Below are 26,586 nucleotides of genomic sequence, written 5' to 3'. Positions count from 1 at the left end.
GCCACACACTTTGCATAAGTTTTACTTTTTGACATACTTCCTCCTCACCATTTCCTCTTCCGCTCACTCTATCTCTCTCTCACCACTAAGTAAGTATGTGGTTAACCCATCCCCCGCTCGAAAACCCTCTTTCGAAAAAAAGGACAAAAATGAAAGCAAAAGTTGAGGCAAAAGCAGTGGAATTTTTGTTGTTTTTGCTCTTGTTTTTTGGTTGGTTTTTCATTTCCATTACACATTATACAAAATTTATGTGTGTATTCAAGTGTGATGTGTGTGTGTGGATGTGTGTGTGACTGTGTGTCATTAGTGGCAAACTTATTTGTCAAATGCATTTCTAGCAGTGCCAAAGAAAAAAAAAACTAAAGTCAAAAAGAGAATTTCTGATGTAAAATTGTAAAAATTTCTTGTTCCCCTTTCAGTTTTTAGTTCTTTTGACATTAACCAAAACTTTATAACAATCATAATAAAAATAAGGATAATTATCTGCAGAACAGGAGCGAATCGCAAATAGCAATGTCGATATAGGTTGGTCTCTCCGTCAGAATAACTAGAGGATGGAATTGGATAGTAAGGTTTTATATTGCCATAGATTGATTGAGCTCTTGGGGATTGCCAAACGAAAAACATTAAGTCGAAAACTTTCAGTGTTTGTTAAGCCAAAATATGTTAAGATCAGACTCCGATCTCATATATCTACCATATAGTTATTCAGGTATAGGAAAGCTTCGAAAGGTGAAAAAACGTATATTGAAAAAACACGTCTTATTAGAACGAGTTTATAAATCCGGTTATTTTGATACATCTTTAAAGTGTTTTTGAAACTGTTTATCAATACACAGCCTAAAGAAATGGTTTGAAAATAAAATCATTTGAAATGGAAATCATTACCCATTGCAATAGCAATTCTCCACAGTTTCTTTTGAGGGAACAAATGTTTGGTTGTTCCATTGAAAGTCTAAACGGAGGGTGGTGTTTTCACTGTTATGGCGAGACATTAAGAGACTTCTTTTACTGATAATAAAATGCCTGTATACGAGAGACCCCTAGACACAACTTGGACCATTTCTGGTTCTAGGCCATAAAAGAATTAACTTTTCTAATTAACGCATAAAACTTGTGCCAACTTGTGCCTGGTGCCTTAAATTGTCTTGCAAATTGCTAAAGACCCGCATCTCTTCTAGCTCTATTCTTAGGACATAATTAAATAGAAAACTGTTGTATAAATTTAGGTTTGAAATCGATTTGAAACAATATTTATGCATCTGAAAGTTTTGTGCCATAAAAAACACAGAGAGAAAGAGAGAGAGAGAGTGATAGAGTTGGGGTGGGGATGGAATGGGGCCAACCCCTGGCAAAAGCTATGTGTCAATGTTGACACCCCCAAAAACCGCACAAAGCCAAACCGCCGACGTCGACGTCAATGCCGTTGCCGATGCCACTGCCGCTGCTGTTGCTGTTGCCGCCTTTTGCTGATGCTGCATGAGGCAAGTCAACCCCAAAAAGCCGAAAAACTGGCTTCAACTGGGTCGGTCGGACGGTCGTGAGGTCGGTTCGGTTGGCTGTAAACATTTTGTGGTTTGCTGGCGCCAAACTTTGCAAATAACTCACAAGTAGAACGGGTCCGTGAGTGAGAGTGGAAATGGAATGGAACGGAAACGGAAGTACTTACCTCAGCAGGCTGCCGGCATGAGATCGATAAGTGGGCGGTGGCGAATTGCCACGCACCACGCCATTCTGGCGATCGCGGTCCAAGAGCAAAAGTCTGACAAACGAAACAAGAAAAGGCAAAAATGTGTGAGTAACAGAGAGAAAGGGTAGGAAAGGTGGTTGAAAAGGTACAGCAAAATGCTTTTGCATAATTATACATAATGCAATTAATTGCGCAAGGACATGCTAACCGCGAACCGCAAAAAACGGCGAATGGCGGTGTCCAACTTCAGAGAGAGGGTTTCTCGTCCGTCCTTTGGTAAATTATGTTCATTCGAGCGTATCCTTACCTGAGTCGATATTCCTGCATGCTGGCCTGATACGAGGGCGGCGGTGGTCGATGTTGAAACTCGGGATAGAGTAGACCATGCGGTGCCCCACCACCGCGACTGCAGGGACGGCGTCCGCAGCGACCCAGATCGACACTCGTTCCAAGACCAAGGCAACTTTGGCCACCCGGCGCTGTCATCCGCCAGGCAGCTCCACTCACTGTGACCAAAACAACGCCAACTCCTGCAATAAGACAGAAAAGAGAAATGGAAAAGATTTAATGCCAGAGTTGTACAGAAAATTGCGCTTGCTGCTCCTCCCGCCCCCCCCTCTCCCAATTAATGGTTAGCTAAATTGGCATTGGAGCTGGAGAGTCGGGGAATCTCCTCATATTTTGGCCTGTTGAACAATGGCAAATTTAATTAGCCGTCAAAGCTGGCCTGAGTGGGCGTGTCAGGGCAATTACCAACTCACTTAGAGACAAGACAGACAGGCAGGCTGGCAGCAGGCAGCAGCCAGAGTCTAATCATCCCAGTCCCAGGCCAAAAGCAGATAAAAAACTGAAGACTTTCACTTTCTTTTCAAAAACCAGGGAAAAACTACAGTCAAAAATGAAAACCAGAAGGAGTTGTCTATCAGTGGAGCGTGTCATCATGGCAAATTTTTCAAACAATGCTTCAAACAGAGGCCTCGACACACACACACACGCACACACTCACACACGAGACTAAACAGAAGACAATTTTATTATGACTATAGCGAAATTCATTTTCATTTTCAGTTTTCATGAGCAATTTGCGCTCACAATTTGTGCGTTTGTTGTGACATTTGACAAAAGCCTCAAAAGACGAAAGACCAAAGACCTCAGACCGCCGCACGGCGAAGACCTCGACAAGTCATCATCTCTATTATATGCCACATACGAGTCCCCGCTCGTCCCCTACTCTTATTTGGCTGACTGCCTTGATTGCCATTAAATTATGTAAAATGCTGTTACACTGAGCATTTTTCTATACTCTAACAACGAAAATTGGGGTACATTAGCAAGTGAACTAGAAAAGTATTCAAGATACACTCTAGATGTTTTGAATGTAATCTGGAAACTTTACTATATGAGGACTAACATGTCCAGAATAGATCGGTCTACAATAATCTTCAGCTCTGTAAGTTTTCAACTCGAGGAAACTATGAGGATCTATTAGTCAAACTCAACCAGAGACTATGGAGAGAAGACCAGCAATGATCACTCCAGAATCCATTACCTAGCATTACTAACTTCTCCTACGCACAAAAAAGGGTATACAAGTATCGGCTTGATATTCTTCCTTCATTTAGTGTTTTATTGTTCGCTTCGTCTTGTGTTTGTGTTGTGTTTTTTTTGGTAATTGCCACCGAAAATGGCGCAATGTCACGCTTCGAGTGCTCAAACTAAACGCCCCGCACAATTGATTAGACTTGGCATACATAATGCAAAAATGGGCCTCTGCCCCCTGCCAATAATAAGCCTAATTTACCTCTCCTCCCCACCCATCAGGGGCATAATTGTCGGTGCACTTGTTTAGTTCAGTGTCGGTAAGTCTCTTAGCCCCGCATTCTACGTGCCCTCGGTTAACTTGGCTTGGTTGTGGGTGGCAGTGGGAGTCGTTCTCTAGATTAAACGGGAATGTAAGCAAATGACTCATTCATCAGAGAGACACGTGAGAAACTGAATCGAAACTTTTTCAGCTATTATGAAACAGTTTATGAATGAAGCGCCACACATAAATTCTTGTTCAGTCTTCGGGCAAAATGCAAACGATTGCAAAAACTTTTGTTTTGGCGGTTTAAAAATAAAATTCAATGCCAAGATGTCTGGCCAAAATAGTTCATTGATAAACATTATTCATGTCTTAAAGGTTAAGACAACAGAGGTTTTTCTTCTTACATTGTATCTTTACACATTTTGCCCTAGAAAACTGAATTCAGCTGGCAAATCTTGTTTATAATTATAGAATCTCACAAATTCACAAATTTCTCTACAATTTAGTAAGGTGATTTTGATTTCTTTTTGATTGTTCGCATTAAAAATAGATAGAGGCCATTTTAAAATTAATTTTCAGTCTAAATTATCTAACAAATTTCACATTTTAAAATCCTAAATTTATACTGGCCTATGTTTAAGGACTCTTTGAGGACATTAAGCATTCAACCTCACGACTGGCAGCGACATTATTTCAATGGGATTACAAATTTTAAATACTTTTCAATCAACAAACATTGTTTTTCTGAGCATTTTGATTAGACGTTGCTTTAAGAAAAAGATAATAAATGTTTTGCATTATCAATTTGTCGATCTTAGAAGTAGTTCGCCATAATTCTGAAGAGGTAAGTGGTTATTGCTAAAAACATATACTAGGGCTGATTCATGAAGTGATAAAGATAAAGATAAAGACAAAGATTATATGAAGTATCTTTTGGAAAAACGTTTAATGAACTAAAGCTTATTCATTTTATGAAGAAGTTTTTTGTTTATATTACTTCTTAAAATTTTTAAACAGCAAAGATGGACTTCTAGTGATCGGCAATAACCTTATTGAGTAGCTATATATTGAATATCGGCAACTAAGGATAATCCAATACGATGGATGCAAATAACAAGCTTATGAATAAATAGCTTATGATTAAATGGCTAATTATAAGTAATACTATGCTTTGTCTTGTCTTTTTAAATAGATTCATTTTGAAATCTACAGACTTGGCTTTAATTAGTTAATTGAAATGAAGATTTATGCCAAATATAACTATGAATTCCCAGAAGAAAGATTTCCAATCTTTTCTCTATGTATATTCCTTTGAATAACGATAACAGTTTTTCAGTAATTTCAACTGAGGACCGTGAAAGTGACTAAATACAAACAAACTATATATTTGGTTGGCTTAATTGAGTTGGAAAACTTATGCAACTGACTGAGACCCTTTTTCTTTTTCTCGTTGGTAAACTCAATTGGACATGCTCTACAGTTCACTATGCAGCAAATTGGTCTTTTGGAAAGCAAAACCAAAAACGAAATTGCACAACTTGAACTTTAAATATGGAAAACTATCTTTCTCTCATAGTCAGCTAGCTGCAGCCTGTTGATCATCTAACTGACAGCATTCCCCAGTTAGTTGGCAACAGAGATAGATAAAAAAAAGCCAAGAGAAAGACAGAAACAGAGAGAAAGAGTGGAAGAGGGAGTGGGAGAAAAAAATCATAGCCGGAACTAAATGCTCTGTCAATATTGACAGACTTTTCTTGTCTGGTTACAAATTTGTTTGTTCTTCGAACTGGGTCAGCAGATACTTTCCTCTGAACCTCTCCTCCTTATCTTATTGTAGGTGAGGCTGATGTTGGGTTGTGGAAACCCCCCCTTCAAACAGACAAAAAAAAAAAAAGACCGACCCGAATGCCATATCTACATAATTGTAACAATTGTAAGCAAACACACAGAGAGGGAGATAGTCAAAAGTGACTTTTTCACAGTCTTCCCCTTCCAACGTCTTTCGTCTAAAAAAGATACAATGACAAACGAATTGTGCAAACATCATTGCCATTTTAATGACATTTTTCTTTTTTTTTTTCTCTGTGAGATTGCGTAATCTCTTGTTCATTTTTGTTGTTGTACTTACCAATCATTAGCAGGGCGGCTGTGAGATGGGAATTGGTGGGTCCAGCCAGTCCGGTGGCACCTAAAGCAGCTCCGCCTAGAGCACAAGCCAGACCGCCCAAGGCTACGACGGCAATGAGGGCACGCAGAGGTGGCCCGGCAAACCATTGCCCGCAACATCCCTTCCCCGAACGCTCCGAGGGGGATCTGTAACGAAAAATAAACAGTCGTTTTGTGTTTTAGTGTTTTTGGTCGATAAAGAAAATGAGCGTTGAAATGCCAAATGGGAAATGGGAAATGGAAAATGGCAAAAATTCATTGAGCAGGTGTTTGGTCTACAGCTGGGAAAACCTTCACACTCACACACAGACAAACGGAGAGACAGGAGGAGGCAAGGACACTTGCCCATTGCCAATTGCCAGATGTTTTATTTCATCGTGTAAAAATTCCTAGCCGAGAGTCCTTTGCTCTTTCTTCTTCTCGCAGTCTTTTGTCCTCGCTCGTGTGCAATTGTTGTAATTTAATGATTTATGTGCCAAAAATTTGCGCACAATAAAAGCAGAGGAAAGAGAGAGAGAGAGAGAGAGAGAGAGAGAGAGAGAGAGGGGGAGAGGGAAAAGGGAAGAGTGTAAGATGCAGACCAGACGACATAAAATATTTGTCGCAGCAAAAGGACAATTTATGCCATGCCCAACCAAAAGACCAGAACCTGCCACGGGGCGAGAACGTGTGCGTGTGTGTGTGTGAGTGTGTGCGTAAATTCATTAGGAGGACACAACACAAAGCGGCAACTTCCTTAGAAGGGAAAACCCCTTTTTGGTCCCTTTTTCGGCTAGTTTCGTCGAGGACTCTTTCAACAATTAGATGATGGAAGGAGATGCTGAAAATATTTATAGGCAGACAGCTGTCTTTTCATCTCTCTTTCTCACTCTCTCACACTATTTGTTTGCCGCTCTCTGTCTTTTGTGTCATCGAAGCAATTTTTGGCCAAACAAGTTTTGGGGCCAAAGAAATGATAAATTGTTGGAAAATTACGTGCATAAAAGACCAAAAATAAGAGAGGCCGGAAATTTATGTTTAATAATTTGGTTGCTTTATTTTTTTCTCATTTTTTTGGTGGGCGTTGCGCAAAAGTGGAGGATTTCCAAGGATTTTTATGACATGCCATTAAAAATATATATGTATACAAATCGAGTTGAGAGAGAGAGAGAGACACTCAGAGAGTGTGAGAGCCAAACGAAAGGGTATCCCCAGAGGGGTCCATCCCTATGAATGTGATTGTGTGTGTGTGTGTGTGTGTGTGTGTAGGGTCGTGTCACAGTCAGAGTCGGAGTCGGATTCTGTCAGCAGCATTAATGTTTCATCAGTTGTCATGTCATGATAAATAAGATCTTTTTAGCGCATCATTGTTCATATGCCAAAAATACAGAGAAAGAGAGAGAGAGAGAGAGAGAGAGAGAGACCGACAGTCACACAGATACAAAAACACACACACAGTCACACCTAGATAGAGACACGGAAATGAGCTCGCAGAAAATACCAAAAAAGGTAAAACTCAATGAAGAGTTTCATAACAATAAACACGAAAATATTGTCTAACTGAGGATGGATGGCTGGCTGGCTGGTTGGCTGGCTGGCTGGATGGGAAGCAAAAGCAAATAAAATGGAATTACAATAAGTTCTTTCCATATAAACTTCATTCCCATAGTTTTTCATCTACATGAGTATGAATAAATATCTCTCATATTTCTCATGGGTGGGGAGAAGGCAAAGAGACAAGAGGAAGTTCGTTACTAAACAATTTGAAAATTGAATATTTTTCATCTCTTGTTGTTAGAGAGATTCAAAAGAGTAAAGAAATGTCACCAAAGTTACCAATATAATCTATTTGCAGGTGCAGCTTCCAACTCTCTTTGATTGATTAAATAAGATTTCATTTCCTTGGCAACTAAACAGAGGAAATCTCATTTAATGTAAGTAGGAGAGAGATAGCTTCAATGAAATGTAAAACATTTTTTGTTTGCTTTACGTATCGAAAGTTTTCTCATTTTCAGTTTTAAACAAATTTGTCTTATCAGGTATCGCCTCTATTTCTAAGGCCATTTGTTTGTCATACATATTTTTAACTTTTACTGACTTGAAAAGAAGCCGATTCGAAAACGATTTGTAAACGACAAAAGACCTGCATTAACACAGCTTCATTAGCATATTTGATGTTTAAACTAAGTTTGTAATTACATTAGGTGACGAAAATGTAACAATTCGCTTCACATTGGTCTAAGATCTAAGGTCTTGTTCATGAAATATTAAAACTAAGTAAAGCTGTTTAATAGACACTTTCAGGACATTGACAAATACAGCAACCTTAGATTCCTTTTTCAATCAAAGAGATGTAAAATATCATTCATAATATGTCGAATAACCGTGATAGCTGGAGCCGTGTCTCTATTTTTCATTCATCTATGATATATTTCTATTAAATTTTCAAATAACAAATGCCACTTTTCAAAGAATTTAATATTTATGGTAAACTTAAAAATCTTCAAGACCTTGATTGCAATATTGTTTACAAAAGATTTGTTATAATTTTGAGAAACAAATTGGGCAAAGCAATTAAATGAAATGTTTATTCTTTGGTTCTGGAAAACCATATTGCACTTCAAGTGCAATTTCCAAGAAAAACTGACTAAACTCATCGAGCGAATTATTCAAATTGTAAACCATTCAGAGGAACAATCGATCTGGCAATCATTTGGTCCCCCCCCCCGTCTCACTATTTCTGTTTGGCCAGCTACGTCCATGTGGTGGATGGATGCATTGTCGACCCCATGCTAGGGACAAACTTCAACTACATTCGTCGATTGGCGTCTTTTCATTCATTGAGTGAAGTGCCTCCCATGGAGGCGGCGGCAATGACCCAAGACAAAAGCCCCAAGAGATGGAGAAAACTAGAAAAGATCAAATGTAACGTGCAGGCTACAATACTCCAATGTAAAATGATTGATTAACAAATTAGGCATACACACACTCACACACACGCACTAACTATTGTGAGTGTGTGAAAGGAAGTGTGTGTGTGCCAAGGGTGATGAGTTGGAATGGAATGAGAATAGAGAATTAGAGGAAAGCTGAGCTGCGATGCGTCGTCGTCGGCGGCAATTGAAATTGAATCCATGCATAAGCATTTCGAATTAGTGAGAATTTCCTCAAAAGACACACACACCGCACACACACACATACCCACACACTCCAACACATTCGTGTGTTTATGGGTTAATGCATCATTTGGTGATAGTTTTGTGTGGCATTCGTTTTGCATAGATGCGCTAATTGGTAGTGAAACTTGGCCATATACTGCTTACTGCGCATTTAAGTAAGCACAAGCCACTAGTTTAATAAACTCTCTGACTAACTAAATCAGTGCCGGATTTAGGTGTAAACTTTGAAAGGAGAGAAGTTGAGAAAATCAACACTTTTACACACTTCGCTCAATTGGACTATTCTACTTGCCATTCGGACTTCAGTTAATAATAAACTACCTCCTACACACATACCTTAGATCCGCTCCTGAACCAACTAAAGCCATCTGAACTACTAGTAGCTTCTATTCAAGGTGAATATTGTATGTATACATGAGCATATACTTATAATTCGGCTGAACAAATGTGGTTCAGGGTTATAGACTTCAGGCTCATTATACTTGTTTATAAGTAGTCGGTGAGTGAGTTAGTTAGTTAGTTAGTTAGTCACTCAGTCAGTCTGTCCATCACTCGGGCAATTATTCAATCAATGCAACAACTACAACTCGGTTATTGCATTAAGTTTTCATTTATTAATTGCAATTTGTAATTACCAACATTGACACAGTTTTTCCCTTTTTGCCTCTTTTGCTGCTGCTTCTGCCACTGCACTTTATATAAACTTTCATTTTTCTCCGAGTTTTCCATATATTAAATGGCGGCTCACTTCCGTTGCTACCGCCGGCAGCTGTCACATTGACATTTACATGCGAGTGAACACTTTACAATTGATTAAGCAATTTGCAACGAGAAAACGTTAAACAAAAAAAGTGAAAGAGAGCAACAACTTTATTACAACAACACACTTGGGCTTGGGCAGCAAAGATTGTTCCTTTTAGTTACTATCAGCAACATTTCCGCAGCAGCGGCAGCAGCAGCAACTAACAGCGGCAACATTTTTATATGCCCATAAAACTGAGGCAAAAATTGGCCTTCAACACCACCAACCACCCTCGGCTTTCCCCCTCTCTTCACCTCTGGCCACCACGCAGCAATTAGTTCATACTGCGAGTGGCGTCTAATCAAAATTTAATGACTATCTCTCTATGGAGCGCCCCCAAGAGCAATTTAAATTTATTTGTTCTTAAACATAATCCCAAGATAATCAAACCAACAAAAAACACATACAGCTACACTCACACACACACACTCAAAGTTTGATGGATTTATAAATAATGCTTTAGTTTGCGGGGTACATACAATTCAGATTCAATTTTTTTTATGGCTTATGTAATTGCAACTATACAGAAATGAGGCAATGCAGGCCAAGCCGGACCAGGCCAAAGCCAGAGTCAGAGCCAAAAATTGTACAGGCAAAGCAAATTGAAATAATTAGCCGAAAAAGTTAATAACATTGGCACATTTACGTTACAAGACCCAGACAACAAGCCAACAATAAAGTCCAAAAGCAACCAACAAAAGCCAAACAAAAACCATTAACAATACGAGAGAATAAAGAGCATAGAAAACACGGCAAATTAAATAATGATTTTTCACAATAGAATGGATTGAGTTTTGGGGCTTTTTCAATAATACCCTGTAGTTCCATTAGAAGAGACGAAGTGGGTATGTTAGTTCAACTAAAGTTTAACTATTCTTCCCCAATGAATAGATTGATAGATGCTCAACTAAGTGGATGAATAAAGAGATATGTTTGCTGTGAGTTGATTTGTATATAGATGGGTATTTAAGTTCAGGAATGAGTATATATGGAAAGTGGTATCGATAGAGTCTACCTATCAACAATCGTAACCCTATATAGATGGAAAGATAGATATATAGACTCAAAGATTAATGACAATCTGCTGTATCTTATTTCTTGCCCAATTGGTTCAAGGAAACCTTATTATTATATTTGAACTATTTTCTTCAAAATCAAAACAGATGGATGAGAAATTCATACTATTATAATGTAATCATTTATTCTAGGTATAGCAAGTTCTCAGTCTTATAGTAGGGTATCTCAACTGTCGTTTACCACTTCAAATTTTGGAGAGTGCGTAATTTTTATTTAGCTCACTGACAAAGCGATTTCTGTTTATTTTTGTTAGAAAATTGCCCCAGCTGGTGAATTTGGCATTAGCCCAGTCGTCCAGCGAGTGTGAGAGAGACCCAAACGAAGTGGAAACTAAGTGGGCGCAAACCCATTTTCAACTTTCAATCAAAGGCCCCTCCAACAAACGGCTAAACCATACACCCTACCCCTACACCCTTACCCTTCCTGCCCACTCTTGCGATCTACTCAAATGAAGGCATAATTACAGCGTTAGAGCTTTTCAACTTTGCCGCAGTTCTGATTCGTAATGGGGGGTTTTTCCTTTTTTTCATTTTTTGGCTGAATACCCTTTCAAAAAAGATTTTAATTCGACCAAGTTTTGGACGATTTTTGAAATAAAGTTAACTTAATTATTAATTACCTACTCGAGGTTGAAACTGACTTCAGCAGCGATTAGAGGAATGCAATTTGAGCCTGGCTTAAGGATACTTTTTCGTTAGGTGCGCATCTATAAACAATGATTGGAAACCCAGGACTTTGGAATACCTCAAAGTTTATATTTTCAATGGATCTGGAAACTAGGCACTTAAATTTGTTCATAGGCTCATTTATTGAATCGACTTATCAAACTTATCATTTCACATTCCATTTCAAATGTACTCCATATAAAAGGGTATACAAATTTCGACATACTTAAAGTTAACCTAGATCCTTCATTTTGATTTTTGTTTCCTCTTGGTCTTGCGGGTTCTCAGTCCTTTTTTGAATGCAGATTAGTTTCTTTTTGGGGTTTTTTGTTTTATACTTTGAGCTCAGTTGAGATTTGGGTAATAATTATAATTGTTATACATGTAATTCTCTTGGCTCGACATCATAAATAAATTCTTGAGAAATAAAAATAAGTTTCTGTTGATAGTAGGAATGTCGAATAGACTAAAACATGTTGTAGTTGGAGTAGAAAAAAGTCAGGTGTCATGACAATTTAAAGACTTCAAAGAATTCGTCAGACAGATGATAAAAGGAGACAAGAGCTGAGCATAGAAAAAAAAAACATAAAAACATGTCTTACTGCCTAGATATAGCCCACACTCTGTGCACTTCTTTTCCCCCCCTTTCAAATGTGCTTTTTTTATACATACATATATCTTTAATAAAATGAAAAACCAGTGGCAGCAGTTAGAGTTAAGTCAGAAGAACATGACATTCACCCAACATTAAAATCGCATATAAAAATGAAAGCAAACACTGAAACACTAAGAGAAACGAAACGGAGAACGAAAGAAAAACTGACAGAAAACTATAAAATATCCCAGTAAAAGAGACAAAGTCACGTTGTGTGTTTTGTTGTGTGTTGGAGTAAAAGTAACAATCACACACCAACACACACACACACACTCACTTCCACTGTGTATATATATACATATAGAAAGAAGATCCGCAGATACTCGTACTTCTTTCTGACCTACTAACAAACAGCACATAGAAAGAAAAAAACCTGAAGACGACGGCGACGACGACAACGGGCTCTGGCTCTGGGTCCGAATCCGAAATTCAACTTGGGCAACGTTGGAAAACGCTTTGACGCTTGACTGAAGCCAAAATGCTGAACTCTAGTTAAGCTTAAATTGCTCTTCCCCTCACTCTCTCTCTCTCTCTCTCTGTGTGTGTCTCTTTCTATCTATCTCAAACCCGAATGAAAAGTATCTAAAAGTATATTAAAGAGCCACAGTCATACCCAGGCAAGAGCTAGAGAGCTGGAGTTGAAGGCAGTGTCTAAGGTGGGCGTAACACGAGCTTGCGACTTCAGACAATATAAAGTTGAGTTGTCAGTTAAAATGTGGCACGAGGGGGCGGCGGAAGGATGGAAGGGGATGGCCGGGTGTTGCATCCACTGGAGTGGAGCATGTCAGAAGGTGATGGTGATGGTGACGTTTGGCCCCATACCCACTACCATTTTCTCCCTTGTTCAAAGTGAGCTTTTAATGCGAGTGTAAAAGATTATACGAGTATGGGGCCAAACTTTTGCACTAACGGTCTCTTCTGTCCATTTTACACTCGAAGAAAAGTGTCTATGCAAACGAATAGATTTTCATTGCCAATTAGAATCTTCTTTCAATATTCTTTATCACTTCTTTTAGCCATTTTTAATTGCTATTAATCGTGATTTATGGGTTTTGCCAATTTATAAGCCCAGTAAACTTTTTTTAATCAATTTGTTAAAGTGATTTATTTAGTTGAATTATGTTAATTATACAATTATGGGGGGCGCTTTATGCAATTTTCTTTAATTAATAGATAAAAACTAAATCAAATATATTTCTATTAAATTTTCGTATTAGTCTTAGACTGAATTAATGAAATAATTTACCAACAAAGGATTTCTCTCGATCATACAGGATGCTTTTTGCTCCAAGGTAGTTCAAACTTTCTCAAAAAAAAGGATTCATTTAACAAATGAAAATGAAATATATTTTCTTTTTTTAATTCCCAATTTTTTCATGGTTAACGGAAATGCATTTTAAGATTAAGTAATTAAGATGAACGCAATCAGAAAATGTTTCTTATAAATTTGTATTGACATTTAAATTGAGATTATTGCTGAAACTTTTACTGTATCTCTGTTTGTTTTAGTAACTTTGCCTCTGATTTAAGTTAGTGACATATTAAATGCAATTTAATTGCCATAAGTTTCTGTGTCTTTGTTTTTTGGCTTTTCGCTCAGTGGAGCAATGGCCCAGGCAATGGCAGACAAAGTTTGCCAAAACGTTTATTGCCAATTTTTGAATGCATAAAATGCAAGAGTTGCCAACAATTGACGCCCACGCATCCTCCAGATCTAGCCTAGATTTGTGCTTCCTCACCCGTTTCCACACTCCCCCATTATCATCATCATCTTCTTCTTCTGGGTGTATGTATATATAGGGCAGCATGCCAAGTGTGGCCAACTGCAGTAGACATGGTGACTGCTGCCTTCAGCCAAATGGTTTCTGGGCATTTCTTATGCTTTTATATAAAACACATCACCCACACACACACACACACACACACTTGGGCAGTGCCAGAAGAACACACTCCATGGAACACACAGGGAACAAGTGCCAAACATCGTGACGACTACGACGACGGCGGCAGCAGCAGCAACAACAACTGGAGGCCACTATTGCGTTGTTTGAGGCATTTCTAATTTCAGATCCGTTTCTAATTTCTGGCTTTCATGTGGCACATACACACACACACAGTCACTCGCACACTTATACACACACACACACGCAGCGAGTCAGTCGGCATCCGGGTTGGCAATTACTTTTACATGTTGCCGACGCGACAGCAGCAACAACAGCAATAGCAACAGCAACAGCAACTTTTATGCTGCTGCAGAGACGCAGAAAGAACCGCAGCCAATGTGGCGCGCACACACACACACTAATACACACTAACACACACTGGGCGCACACGCTTAAGTGGCTGCGTCATTAGGCTCCAAAAGCTGGATGTTGCTGATGTTGCTGTTGCTCCCGTTGCTTGTCGTTTGCCATATTGCTGCTGTTGCAAGCAGCTCTCCCAACGACTGGATTTGTCATATATCTGTATATATCTGTATATACATATAAACCTATATAAATTAAATTCTTAAATTGCTCGTTAGCTCATCATGATGTTGCTGCCGTTGCCTATGTTGGTTGCTGTTGCTTCTCATTCATGCAGTTGTCGTTTTTGTCGTCGTCGTTTCTCTATGATGGGCAACAATAACAATAATCATGCCGCCAACAGCAGCAGCAACACTGGCCCATAATCTAGGTCATTTCAATTTTCTGTTGTTGTTGTTGTTGTTGTCATTGTCGCTGCTTTTGTTTTTATTTTTATTTTTATTTCAACCAACCAACCAACCCCACCAATCCCCCACCTCTCCCGACACTGATTTCACTCGAATTCTATGCGCTTTTAATATAAAGCTGTGGCATCTTTAAGTGATTTAATTTAGCACCAAATGGTTTTTATTTGTTGAAAGAGTATGAGAGAATGAACAAATGAACTTTTGGAAAGAGGAAAATGGAAGCTATATTTTTATATATATTTAAAATGATCTCTCTCAAAATGCGGAGGAAAAACGAAAGATTTCAACACCCCAAGAAACACTCAACACTCGCTGCCATTAATTAGAATATCATAAGAGCCAATACGAAATAGATGACACAATTGGGAGATAAGGGATAAGTTAGCGCGATTCTTAACACAAAGTGACAGCTTTGAAATATTTTTGATATTTTTGGGAGGCTTTTGTTTTCGTGGCATCGATTGGCATCAAGTGTGCTTCATCTGTGTGTGTGTGTGAATCATTGAACTTCACTGTTCACTGGAGTGAGTCAAAATCGGTCGAGACAAAGGCAATTGAACCTTTGGCTTACCCATCTCTCCTTGCTCAGTAAAACATCGTAAAAAAATGCCATAATTTTTCAATTCAATTTTTAATCATCTTTTGCTTCGATAAAATTCTTCAAGCATCATTAAAAATTTTGTCAATTCCAGCGTGATGATCTTCAGTGTTTGTGGGTCAATGTTAATTGAATGAATATCATTACATCAAGATGAGATGATGATTTTTATATATGTACCCTTGCAGTTTAATTGCTTTTGGGTTAATCACGATCTTTCGATTTCGATTTTGGGTCTTATTGTGAATGAGTTCTCTTTTATTCTCACCTCTAATATGTTTCTTATTTTGAAGGAGGTGGACTTAACTTAAAGATAGTTTATGGAATAGTGAGAGAAGAGATAAGTATCAAAGAGCACTGAAATTAGACTTGAAATACTAAAAATCGATTTCCTTCTTGTTACTCTAGAGAATAAACATATAATAATTGCAATTTGACTCTCATCAAATAGAAAAGACCACACAGTTCATTGCAATCCTAGTCGGATAGACCTACTAAAACTACAATTCTGTTGTGCTCGAGTTCGAACCCCGACACAGGTGGAGATTCCCCCTGATGAAGCAATACTGAAAGGTTGTTCCGTCGGGGATAATGGAAACGATTGTGTATAACATAGTTCATTGCAAATATTTGCATCTGTACAAGTTTCATTTATACATTCCATTAATTAAATTTTATCAAATATACATATGCAACTATTTAAATGACATTCCAGGAAAATTGTTTGATTCAATAAGAAAATTTGAGAAAATGCAATAATTTTCCATAATAAGTCAGTAAGTCAGTCACTTAATCGTTTATCGTATGAACGAGATGATTATGTTTGGAATGTATGTAATTATTTAATTACCGAGGAACCTGTGTGAATGCTGCATGTATTTGATTATGACACCTGATGACCCTGCGGCGACCACACGGCGTGAAAAATACACACACACACACACGCACATACACACACAAAGTGCGTAAAGTCAAAGAGAATTAAATGAAGTACTTCCATTTTGCAGCCTACAGAGAATGGGTGAAAGTTTATATGCCCCAGAGGCAGCGGAGAGAGAGGGGGAGACTTAATGACAGGATGATGGTGACGGCGGCGGCAGCATAAAATTAATTGCAGAGGGAAAACCTATTTTCTCCCCCTCTCTCTCACACACATCTTTATGATTTCAGCCATTTTAATTGCAGGCTAAATGCAGCAAGCTATTAACCCATTTTTGCCATCACGTTATGACGCTTTGCTGAAGAGGTCGGATCGATGCCTCGACCATCCATTCATCAGTCAGAGTTTGCCAATTATTGAATCGAAGTTACAAGAAAATTGAAACTCAAACCCACAAACACAAACGGAGACCGAAAAGAAAAAAAAAATACTTGTACGAAACCAATAAGTGCAAACAATTCAAATTATGCAAAAACTTTACCCATGGCAAGAGCGCGCAATTTATTGCGGAATTTCCAAATGGAAAGAATGTCCCCAGAGAGATTCTGGAGTAGGTACTCCCACTACCCAGTACCCACTGTAGTTGTGCGGGTTGCTGGTAGGACAAATCCCAGACGCCAACGCGAAGGTCACCCAAAATGGCCAATAAAATGAAATTCCACAGCCAAATCCAATAAAATAAAAGCAGAAGAACAAAAAAAAAAAAAAACAAAAGGAAAACCAGTAGAATAAGAGAGCAAAGAAAATGCAACCCATTTGAAATCGTTGACAAATCGAATGCCTTAGACATGATGGTAGAAGGTTATGGGTAAGAGTATTACAGCATAAAGTTTGCAATTCGGTTCTGGCTTTTCATTGTTCTAAAGTGCTTTTGACCTCCAACCTCCCCCACACACACACTCCCTCTGACTCTCTCTCTCTCTCACCCTCTCTGTCCGTCTGTTTGACTGCAAATGTTATGCGAAAAAGGAAAAGCAGAAGCGGAAAATCGTCTACGTCTTCGACTTGCTTTTCAAGTGTCGCCCAGTGGCTTCCAATTGAGTTTCGAATTTTTCGTCTCTTCGGTTTTTCTTTCTTCATGAGCATACCCTGTAACCACTGCATTGTAAAGGGTATTTGAAATGAGCATGGTAAAATGAGGAAAAAACGACTTAAAGATATTCTGGATTAGCTGAGTTGGAAAACATAGACTCAACATTTGCCAATTTCTTGGCCTATTCATTTGCCCCAGAGTGTATTCCCTATAGGGTACCTCAAAGTCGTTGACCATTAATTCATCAACTTCATTTTTTGCTTTTTTTCGGCCATAGCCAATTTGATGCGGCGGATTTGGATTTAGATTCAGATTTGGCGTTTGTTTTTACGATGCCAGGATACACTCCTGCAGCGCAGAAGAATGTAAAATGCCAGAGAGAAGGAGGAAGTAGGCGAGACGGTTCGAAGGCGTTCTGCCATGTAAAGGAACCGTTTGTCGTTTTTTGTTTTTGCTTGTCTCCAGCCGGAAATTGCTGCCATCGATAGCCTGTCCCACGCAAATCTTTAAGTGGCAGCCGGAGAACAGCAGGATATACACTTTTTTGTTGGTGCCACTTCTTTCTTGGTTCCCTCTTTTCTGTTCGTTTAGTTTCATCTTTTCTTTTCTTTTACTTCTGCGGCGATTTGCATAAGCGGTCAGGCATGAAAATGACACAGCAAAAGTAAGAAAAAAAGATTAAGACAAATACAAATCAGTGCATAATTTTTCTATTAAACATTTTCGGCCAACAAAAAGGACACGGCAGCGAGGCAGGACACGTCCACCTGGCGAGCGAGAGGATTGGTTGGGGGATGTGTCCTACCGAATTTGAGTCACGTCCGGGCACAATTCATTTGCAGCTTTACTTTCAATTTTGTGGCGCTTAGTTTATATTCAATTTTTTTGTTTTTTGCTTTTTGTCGGCGATCATTTTAATTTGATGCCTGAATGGGGGAGGATGGGAGGAATCTACCTGATGAATGGGGGGGCTGAGTTGGCGTTGCCATAGTTTTTCAAAGAGCCCGAACCATCTACATATGCAAATTCTTCGTGGAAACGAAAGTTGCGCCCAAAAGCAAAATGTGGGGAGGGACATAAAAAAAAGAAGCAAAAGCCGATTGAAATGGAATACAACTCAAACTCATGGCGAAAAGCAAAAGCAGAAGCAGCAAATTAAATGAAATACGTGGGACAAATGTGTGTGCACATTGTTGTTGTTGTTGTTGCTAGAGTTACTGCCTCTACTCGTCTGCTTTTTATATGTCATACATATTCAATAACAGACAAAAATGCAAATTTACAAATGTCTAAAATGGAAAGTGATGGCGAAAACGCGAAACAAAAGCCCAGAGAGACAGAGAGAGAGAGAGAGAGAGAGAGAGAGAGAGAGAGAGAGAGAGAGAGAGAGAGAGAGAGAGAGAGAGAGAGAGAGAGAGAGAAAGAGAGAGTGAAAGAGTGCGCATTACTTTTGCTTTTTTCGAGAATCGAGAAACCATGACCAAGCAATCTAACTTGAAAACCTATCAAATAACTCAGACAAAATTTATAAAATATTCAGCACATAAAATCAACAGAAATCGATGAGATATCACTTTCGCGTTGAACTTGAAATAAATGTCAGTTGATCGAATGTTCAAATAATATATTTATATATACATTCAATTATATTCAAGACTCGATTGTTTGTATCCACAATTCGAATTGGATTATTTTATAGCGGGTTAAAGCTCGAACATGTTTGAATTTGAGAAACTTGAGAAGATGTAAGTTTTCAATGGAATTCGAAAGGCTTTGAATACCTTTACTACATCATAATGCAAGTTGGCAACTCTACTTCTTAATTAAAGTTCTTCCGAAGTGGCAACTCGACTAAACGATCTGGCAGCGACATAATTTAGGAAGCGCTAAAAACATTCTGGATCAGAGTGGATCAAAGTGATCAACTACTCAAATGTTCCTTTTAGTTCCTTTTTTATAAGGTTTCCATGAAAAAACCCTACAAATTTAGGTCAATTTGTGGATTGCAATTCATAGGTATAGTAAACCTGTCAGCCTGGATGTTCACCTCTGTAGAACCAAATGAATGTTCTTTTCTTTTTTTGCCAAGATCACATTCTAATTGATAAGAAAGCTTTATTAGGTATCAGTTTTTCCCCGTGTAGTTACCTGAGTGGCCAAAAGTCTGGGTTTTGTGCCAACTAAGCGAACATTGGCAACAATATTCAAGTGTTTGATACTCGTGTCCCATTCAATATCAAATACATAAATTGAAAATAAAAAACCCATGCACTTTTGTCTGTGTCTGTACGTACATACTTATGTATATGCAGGCACTTCATCAGCACTATTCATACATATTCATAACTCGGCACGAAATAATAAAACCGAACAAGACCAGAAGAGAGGTGGAGACAAGAGAGAGAAAAAAAGCACATTGGCTTTTAAACGGGCGGACGATGATATCAAATATCAAGTGCTGGCCATAAACAACTTGACCTTGTGCACGTAGCATTTCCCATTTTGGGTCTCTGTGTGCTCGGTGTGTTCACTGGGTGGACTGAGACCCAATCCATGCCCAATGCCTCATCGATTACCCATTCACGTTCACACGTTTCGCTTCGTTTCTGTGGCCATGTGTCCATGGTAGCCCCACTGCCGCCTCCTCCTTCTTCTTCCTCTACTTCTTTTTGGCATCCATCTCTCTAACTCCGTTTTTGGAAATGCTTGTTGGTCATGCTCATAAATGTGGCTAATTTTTAGCGTAACTTTTCTTTATTTTTTTTTGAAGTTCCTCTAACACCTTGCCTGGTGCTTGCCCCTTGGCACGTTGCTGATTGAAATGCTGCTGTGGCTGACTTGGTTTCATTTTGCCCCAAAGCCGTAGTAGTAGAGAAACGACCAATAATATTAAATGAAAGAAGCGGAGGAAAAAAAAAACAGGTAGAGAAGGAGAAGTCAAATTGTACCAAAGTCGTGATTCAGCTAAAGTTTCTTTTACTTGTTATTTCCTTCTACCTTCTCTCACCTTGTCTTTCTTCTTCATTCTGTCTCTATTTCTTTTAAGAGTTTTTATGTTTGAGTTTTCGAACGTTTTGCGCCACACAATAAATTGCCGAAATCGGTATTATCTTTAAGTAGTTTTAGCACGCAATTCTCACATTGCCATTTGCTCATATTTCTTATTTATTGGCCCCACAGAAAACCAGAAAAAGGCAAGCTCTGGGCCCATAGCAAAAGGCAATTAGTTTAAGCCAAGTATGGGAGAGAGAATTGCCACTTCAGTTTGGAAATTGTTTCCCTGTGTCTCCCTCCTTAACTCCTCCGATGGATGATTTTACATATAAATAATACGTACCCATACGAAATGCTTTTCTATAATGATATGGCAAAATAAATACCTGACCAAAAAGTGAGGACCCCTCTGCTTTAATGATAAACCAAAGAAAGAATCGATGCATAGACATACCTGAAATGAGAAAACAAAAGGGGGAATTATAATTTAAATACAATTTCCTATAATGATATGCATTAAAATTAGATGAATGGATGATGTTGATGCCGATGCACATGTATTTTATAATACAAACGTGTGATACACCGTGGGAGGGAACACAGAGGGGGAAGGAGTCATCGAGTTGATTGAATGAAAATTTATAATGATTATCATCAATGTGCAAATTATCCACAAAAATTCCAAATGTTTGAAGAATTAAAGTTTCAGTTTATTATTTTAAACTTTCAGAGAAGAAAAGTTTCTATATCTGCGGTTTTACGTTTTTAGTTCTAATTTGATTTTCAGGTCTTCAATTTGACTGAAAATGTGTTTCTAATTTGAGACTGACAACAACTTAGAACCCGAAATTAAATAGACCAATTTTCCACAAAGAACAAACAGTCATTATGCTTGGATTCGTTAGCGGAAGTTGTTGACCCAAAGTTTGTAATTGTCTGGTTAATGATTAGTTAATAGCAGAGATTTGATCATCGGATAGTCTTGGGCACAAACTTGTTATCCATAGTCGAAAAACAGAAAAATTGTTTTGAATAACAGAATATTGAAATATATTTGGAACAGATCTAAACTCAAAATGTTTTCAAGTCTTTATCAATCTGTTGCTATGAACAACATTCCATTGACCCACTGCATCTCAAGTTTCCATCTGCTTTGTCTCAAGTTTTAATTCTCACTCTGTGTAATCTTACGTTGAGATAAGAGATCCATCTTTGATTCCAAAATCTGGCACGTGCCTTCAATTCGATTAAACAACCAATTAAAGTAGATGGTGACAAGTCTTTTCAGTAAAAGGACATTTAATTTGAAAGTTCTGTGAGGTTTTATGGAAAACTAGTTAGTACAGTTTATAGTTTATTCAAGACCCTAATTTGTTTCGGGAGATTTGGTATATATTGTCAATGTTTTATTGTCTATGAGCTGGGCACATGGCAGAAAACCTAATTTACGTTTTGGCCCCCCCACACATAACAAGCCATAATTCCTAGGCCATTGAATGACAGGCTGTCGTGTGAGCCCAACAACCCTACAATTCAAAACTGTTTTTGTTGTTGCTCTTGCTGATGTTGTTGTTGTTGGTGTTGGTGTTGTCGTTGTATCTGTTGTTTCTGTTGCTAATGTGCAAACGAACTCAATTACGCAGATAAAATACAGTGCCAGGGCCAGTGCCAGAGCAACAAGACAAGCAAAAGCCATAAAAATGCGCATAAAGCGCAAAACTGATTGAGAGTTACACCCAACCACACACACACACACACACACACGCAGACACACATATACAGAGTGGTGTGCCAGTGTGTATATGTTAAGGGACATCACGCCACAGCGCATTAAAGGAAATTGACGCGGAAACGAAGCGAATAAAAACTACCCCGGCTAACCAAAAGAGACCGACAACCAACAACCATGAGAAGATGAGGAGAATGGAGAAGATGAGGTCCAGCCAGCCACAGCAACAAGCAATTTCCAGCTATCAACATATACACACACACACATACATATAGTGATAAGACCATTCTCACTCCCCTTTCTCCTCAAAGTGCTTACTTCATTACGCATAATTTCCTGGGCCTTCTTTCGCTTACAAGTTTTTGCTTTCTTTCCCTCCCCCCTTGACCATTCGTTTATCTTAAAGTACAATGACAATGTGAGTTCCACAGAAGAAGGGTGAGGCAAATGGACACGAAGGCTACTCCTTATCGCTATCGTGTTGCTATGGTTTTTAGCACTAAATGAACTATGGTCAGGGCTGTGTACATATAGCAAAGGAGATATCTACAATGAGGGTGTCTCCCCCTGATGGTCACTCTCGCTCGCTTGGTTGTGCATACTTGCCCACAGCTGGCCACATGTTACTTTATGTATGTATGTTGGCTGCCTGGCTAAAAATTATATGCTGATTGCAGTTTGTCGATAACCGAAACGAAACGAAACCAAACCAAATGAAATGAAATGAAATTATGAGCATGCGGGCGATTTGGCTACAAATCGAAAAGTTGACGTTGACTTGCCTCATGCTTCATGTTGTTGCTGAAGCTGCTGTTGCTGCTGTTGCTGTGGTTAACTGACAGACGCCAATGAAGTTGGTTTTTTTTTGAAGCAGCAACAGAAACAGCCACAACAAAAAGTTGTAAAAGCCAAAAATGGGAAGAAAAAAAGGAATATTGAATTTCAAAAACTTCAATAAAGTCGTTGGAAAAATACTCTATGAGGTACACGAGAGATGAAAGTAGTCTTCTCCAAATCATACAAAAAAAGATAGCATCTTACTAACTTTAACTTCCTGAAGAACATCATAAAGCGAAGAATCGCAATTGGCAATGATTGAACAGTAATACTTGAAACTTAAACATTGATTTAGTTAACCATGGAAAGTCGTTTGAGCAATTTACTTCAAGTGCAAACTATAATAAAACTAATACTTCAGCTGCAACTGCTTAACTCCTCAAACTAAGAGTTGATTTAACAACTCGAAAGCGTTTATTTTTGTTATAGCAAGGATTGCATAAGCAACGCTTGGAAAATTCGCATAAAAAAACACAATAGCATCATCATGCCTTAGCTCAAGGACCTTAAAAGTAATAATGTCTTTGGTTTTAGGGTATGCGAAAAGAAAAAAATCCAAGGCTAGATGAAGATTGAAAATGGAAAATGAGGGAATGGCAAGGAGTAGAAGGAGGAGGGGACTGTGAGGAATGGGAAGCCACTGCCATCTCTGCCGTCGTCTCTGTCTCGGCAGTTTCTGTTGCTTGCCGTCATCGTCATCATCTCAAACTAACCGCAGCTGTGCGAGATTTGCAAAACTTGCATTGTAAAATGCAAAAATTGTATGCAACGATGAGGTTTGCCTTTGCCTCTAAAGACACGGGGGAACTGAAGTGACTTGGGGGATGAGGTGCTGGGGGGTTGGTGGGGACTTAAGCGGCGTCGTGTCTGCGTGTGAAAACTCTACGCAAGTGTGCGTTTAATAGCTCTGCGGCTTGGGGTTGCCAACTTGGACGAAGGAAAGGAAGAGAAGCACACTATAGCCAAAAGGAGAGAGAAAGGGCTAAGCCTCATCTTGGGCTCTTTAACTTGCAAAGTACACACACACACACAAACACACACTCAGGCAGAGAGAGTGAGGAAAGATGAGCGTTTAGCTCGGCAAAGAGATCTCGCCGAGAAGGAGAAAGTTTTCTCTATGTCTTTTGGCTTTTGTGGCTAAAGAAGAGATGAGAGCTGCTAGCTGCTTACTGTGAGATGGAAGCTATGAGTGTTGCTTTGTTTCACTTCCACTTGTCTATTAGTTTTTTGTTTTTTTTTTCGACTTTTCTTTGCTTATACCCTCTAAATTAGCGATTAAGGAGTGTTGCAGATGCTTGACCAACACTACTCATTGCAATGTGGGGTACAATGAAAGTCAGAGCTGTTTACCAGCACTGTTAATTGGTTCTTTTCAGTTTTCGAAGCTGAATGAAACCTTATAAACACAAAAATCAACTTAAACACCAAAATATATAGTTCTTCATTAAATATCGTTATTAATTTCTGATCAGCAATCTTTCATCTTACATTCTATTCCTATTTCGCTTCATTTGCTTATAATTCTCAACTCGTTTAAGAGTTTTATGTGCATGTAAGTATCAACTTATTAAAGGATGAGAATTTCTGCCGAAAGAAAGTAAGGTCAAGTCGAGTCTAAATAGCTTCAGCTAAGTACAGGGTATTAGATAGTTGGCGCCTCCAACTTGACATAACACCTCTCCCGCTCCCTCTGTTTGTCTCTTAGTGGGTATCTTTCTTTCTTACTGTTTCTGTATATTGCTCATCCTCTTTTGTCTTCTTTTGTTTTCCAGCTGTTTGGCTACGCTCTTAGTTATTATAGCAAATTATTTGTTTTGACTTTTAGTTTTTTCCGTCAACTTTTGCTTGTTGTTTGTGTTGTGTTCCCAGCTGCGTCAAATTACCGCCTTTGTCTTGTTGTTGTTGTTGTTGTTGCTACTGGTGCTGGTGGTGGTGTGCGGTTGCCAGGGAAACATTTCTCAGTTTTCTTGGTTGGTCTTTTTTGTGATTTTTCAGCTTCAGCTTTTCCATTAGTCGCAAAAGCTTATGAAAGTGCCGCCGTGCTCTCTAATTATAACCCACTCTCGGAACCCACTCTCGATCTCTGCTACTACTTTGTCGAGTTCCAACTCATTTGTAGTTGTCATTGACAGCCATTGGAATATTTGGCGAAAAGTGGGAAAACTCTTTAAGAGATTACGCATACGCAGCGTGTGACAAATTGTAGAAACCCAGCGGTAGCTACGCAAAGGGTTTGCCCTTATTTGTTTTAGTAATTATGAGAAATGTTCGGTATCAGGCAACGAGAACAAAGAGGAGTTTGCTTGGAAGCAAAAACAACAACATGGAGAAAAACATATATAAATTATATATTTTATTTGCTCAAGTGCTAAAGATACGCCAAAAAAGCCAAACAACAAGGATCCGGTTAAAAAGGGATGTGTACCCCACGCACACATTTGTTAAATGTTTTAATTAATTTACCCAAACGAAACGCGCGAGGATTGCAATGTTGTCCTCTTTCTTTTTTCGGTGGCTTTAAAGTTGTCTTTCTCTCTCTCTCCACCCTGGAAAAGCCTCGGGGGAATTCTCTTCCCAAGTAAAACAATATTACAAATAAAACTGTGTAAATGTAGCGGGTGACTCTATGTACATGTATGTGTGTTGGATGGGTGTGTGTGTATTTCTGTGTGTGTCAGGCTGCTTGGCAGACAACTAACAAATAAGCTTTAGCTACACCAACAACAACAGCGACAACAGCGACAACAAACTGCAAAACTCATTGCACTTTAAATTGAAATCAGTGCGAGACACAAAAGTTCACTTTTTAACCCCCAACCAAAAACACCCTCCACACCAGTCCCACCTCCCGCTCCCCCTTCTCTCGTGACTCTTGTGATTTTTTGGCTGTTCGTTTTTTTCGCGCATTTTGTGGTTGACAGTTGACACAGTGGCCAAATAGTGTGGGGCAATGGAGAGGAGAACCCTCGATTACGAACCCCTCGACTGCCCCTCTCTCTCACCCCTATTTAGGTTGCACTTGTCTGGCAATTTGCTATTTTTTCCCCGTGTTTCTGTTCTCCGTTAAATGTTACAATGTTTAAGCTAAAAATGTTGCCATTAAAATGCTCTTGGATTGAGTTCTCTTTCACTCACGTTTCTCTCCATCTTCTTTCCGGAGTTTTCTCATTACATATTGGGTTTTTGGTATTAAATATTTAAACATTTGTTAAACGTTAATTGAAGTTAAATATCAAATGAACAGTTTTTGTCACAGAGAATATCCGAAATCGAGGAAATTAAACTTACGGCTGAATGCATGAGTTAGTTATTTAGTTAGCGACTAAATTTATGCATCGTAGACAGACACACACTCATTTTCACTCATTTCTCACATAGATACATTCATATATCTAAGTGGCTATCAATCTGTATAAGTATATACAAATAATACCCACCTACTGACCAAAACAAATGAACAACAACAACAACACCTGGCAACTGAAATACACAAAAACTTTCACCCAAAAAGAAATACTCAAATCTTAAACAGCTACACAAAAGGAAACTGAAACTGGTTCGCCAAAAATATTATTACCTCATTTCTATAGAAATAACACAGACAAAAACCGTAATTATCTAAAATTCATTTCATTATGAAACCAGCAAGAAAATAAAATAGACACAAAACGAACGAAACAAAATCTGACTAACTGATTAATGTGCATTAAAAATGCAATCTT

The 26,586-nt window shown here is 38.6% G+C and overlaps 1 protein-coding gene across 1 annotated transcript in view; it reads right to left on the bottom strand.

Annotated features, from left to right (window-relative positions):
* Window positions 1-26,586, bottom strand: part of LOC137577547 (uncharacterized) — a 46,690-nt gene that overhangs the window by 2,618 nt on the left and 17,486 nt on the right. The window contains 3 exon segments of the mRNA XM_068291040.1: window positions 1,670-1,762; window positions 1,998-2,220; window positions 5,626-5,810. Coding sequence (XP_068147141.1) covers window positions 1,670-1,762; window positions 1,998-2,220; window positions 5,626-5,810 — 501 coding nt within the window.

The sequence above is a fragment of the Drosophila tropicalis genome, unplaced genomic scaffold, assembly GCF_018151085.1.
Source record: "Drosophila tropicalis isolate 14030-0801.00 unplaced genomic scaffold, ASM1815108v1 contig_593, whole genome shotgun sequence".
Taxonomy (NCBI): Eukaryota; Metazoa; Arthropoda; class Insecta; order Diptera; family Drosophilidae; genus Drosophila; species Drosophila tropicalis.
This window is presented reverse-complemented; position numbering and strand designations above follow the sequence as displayed.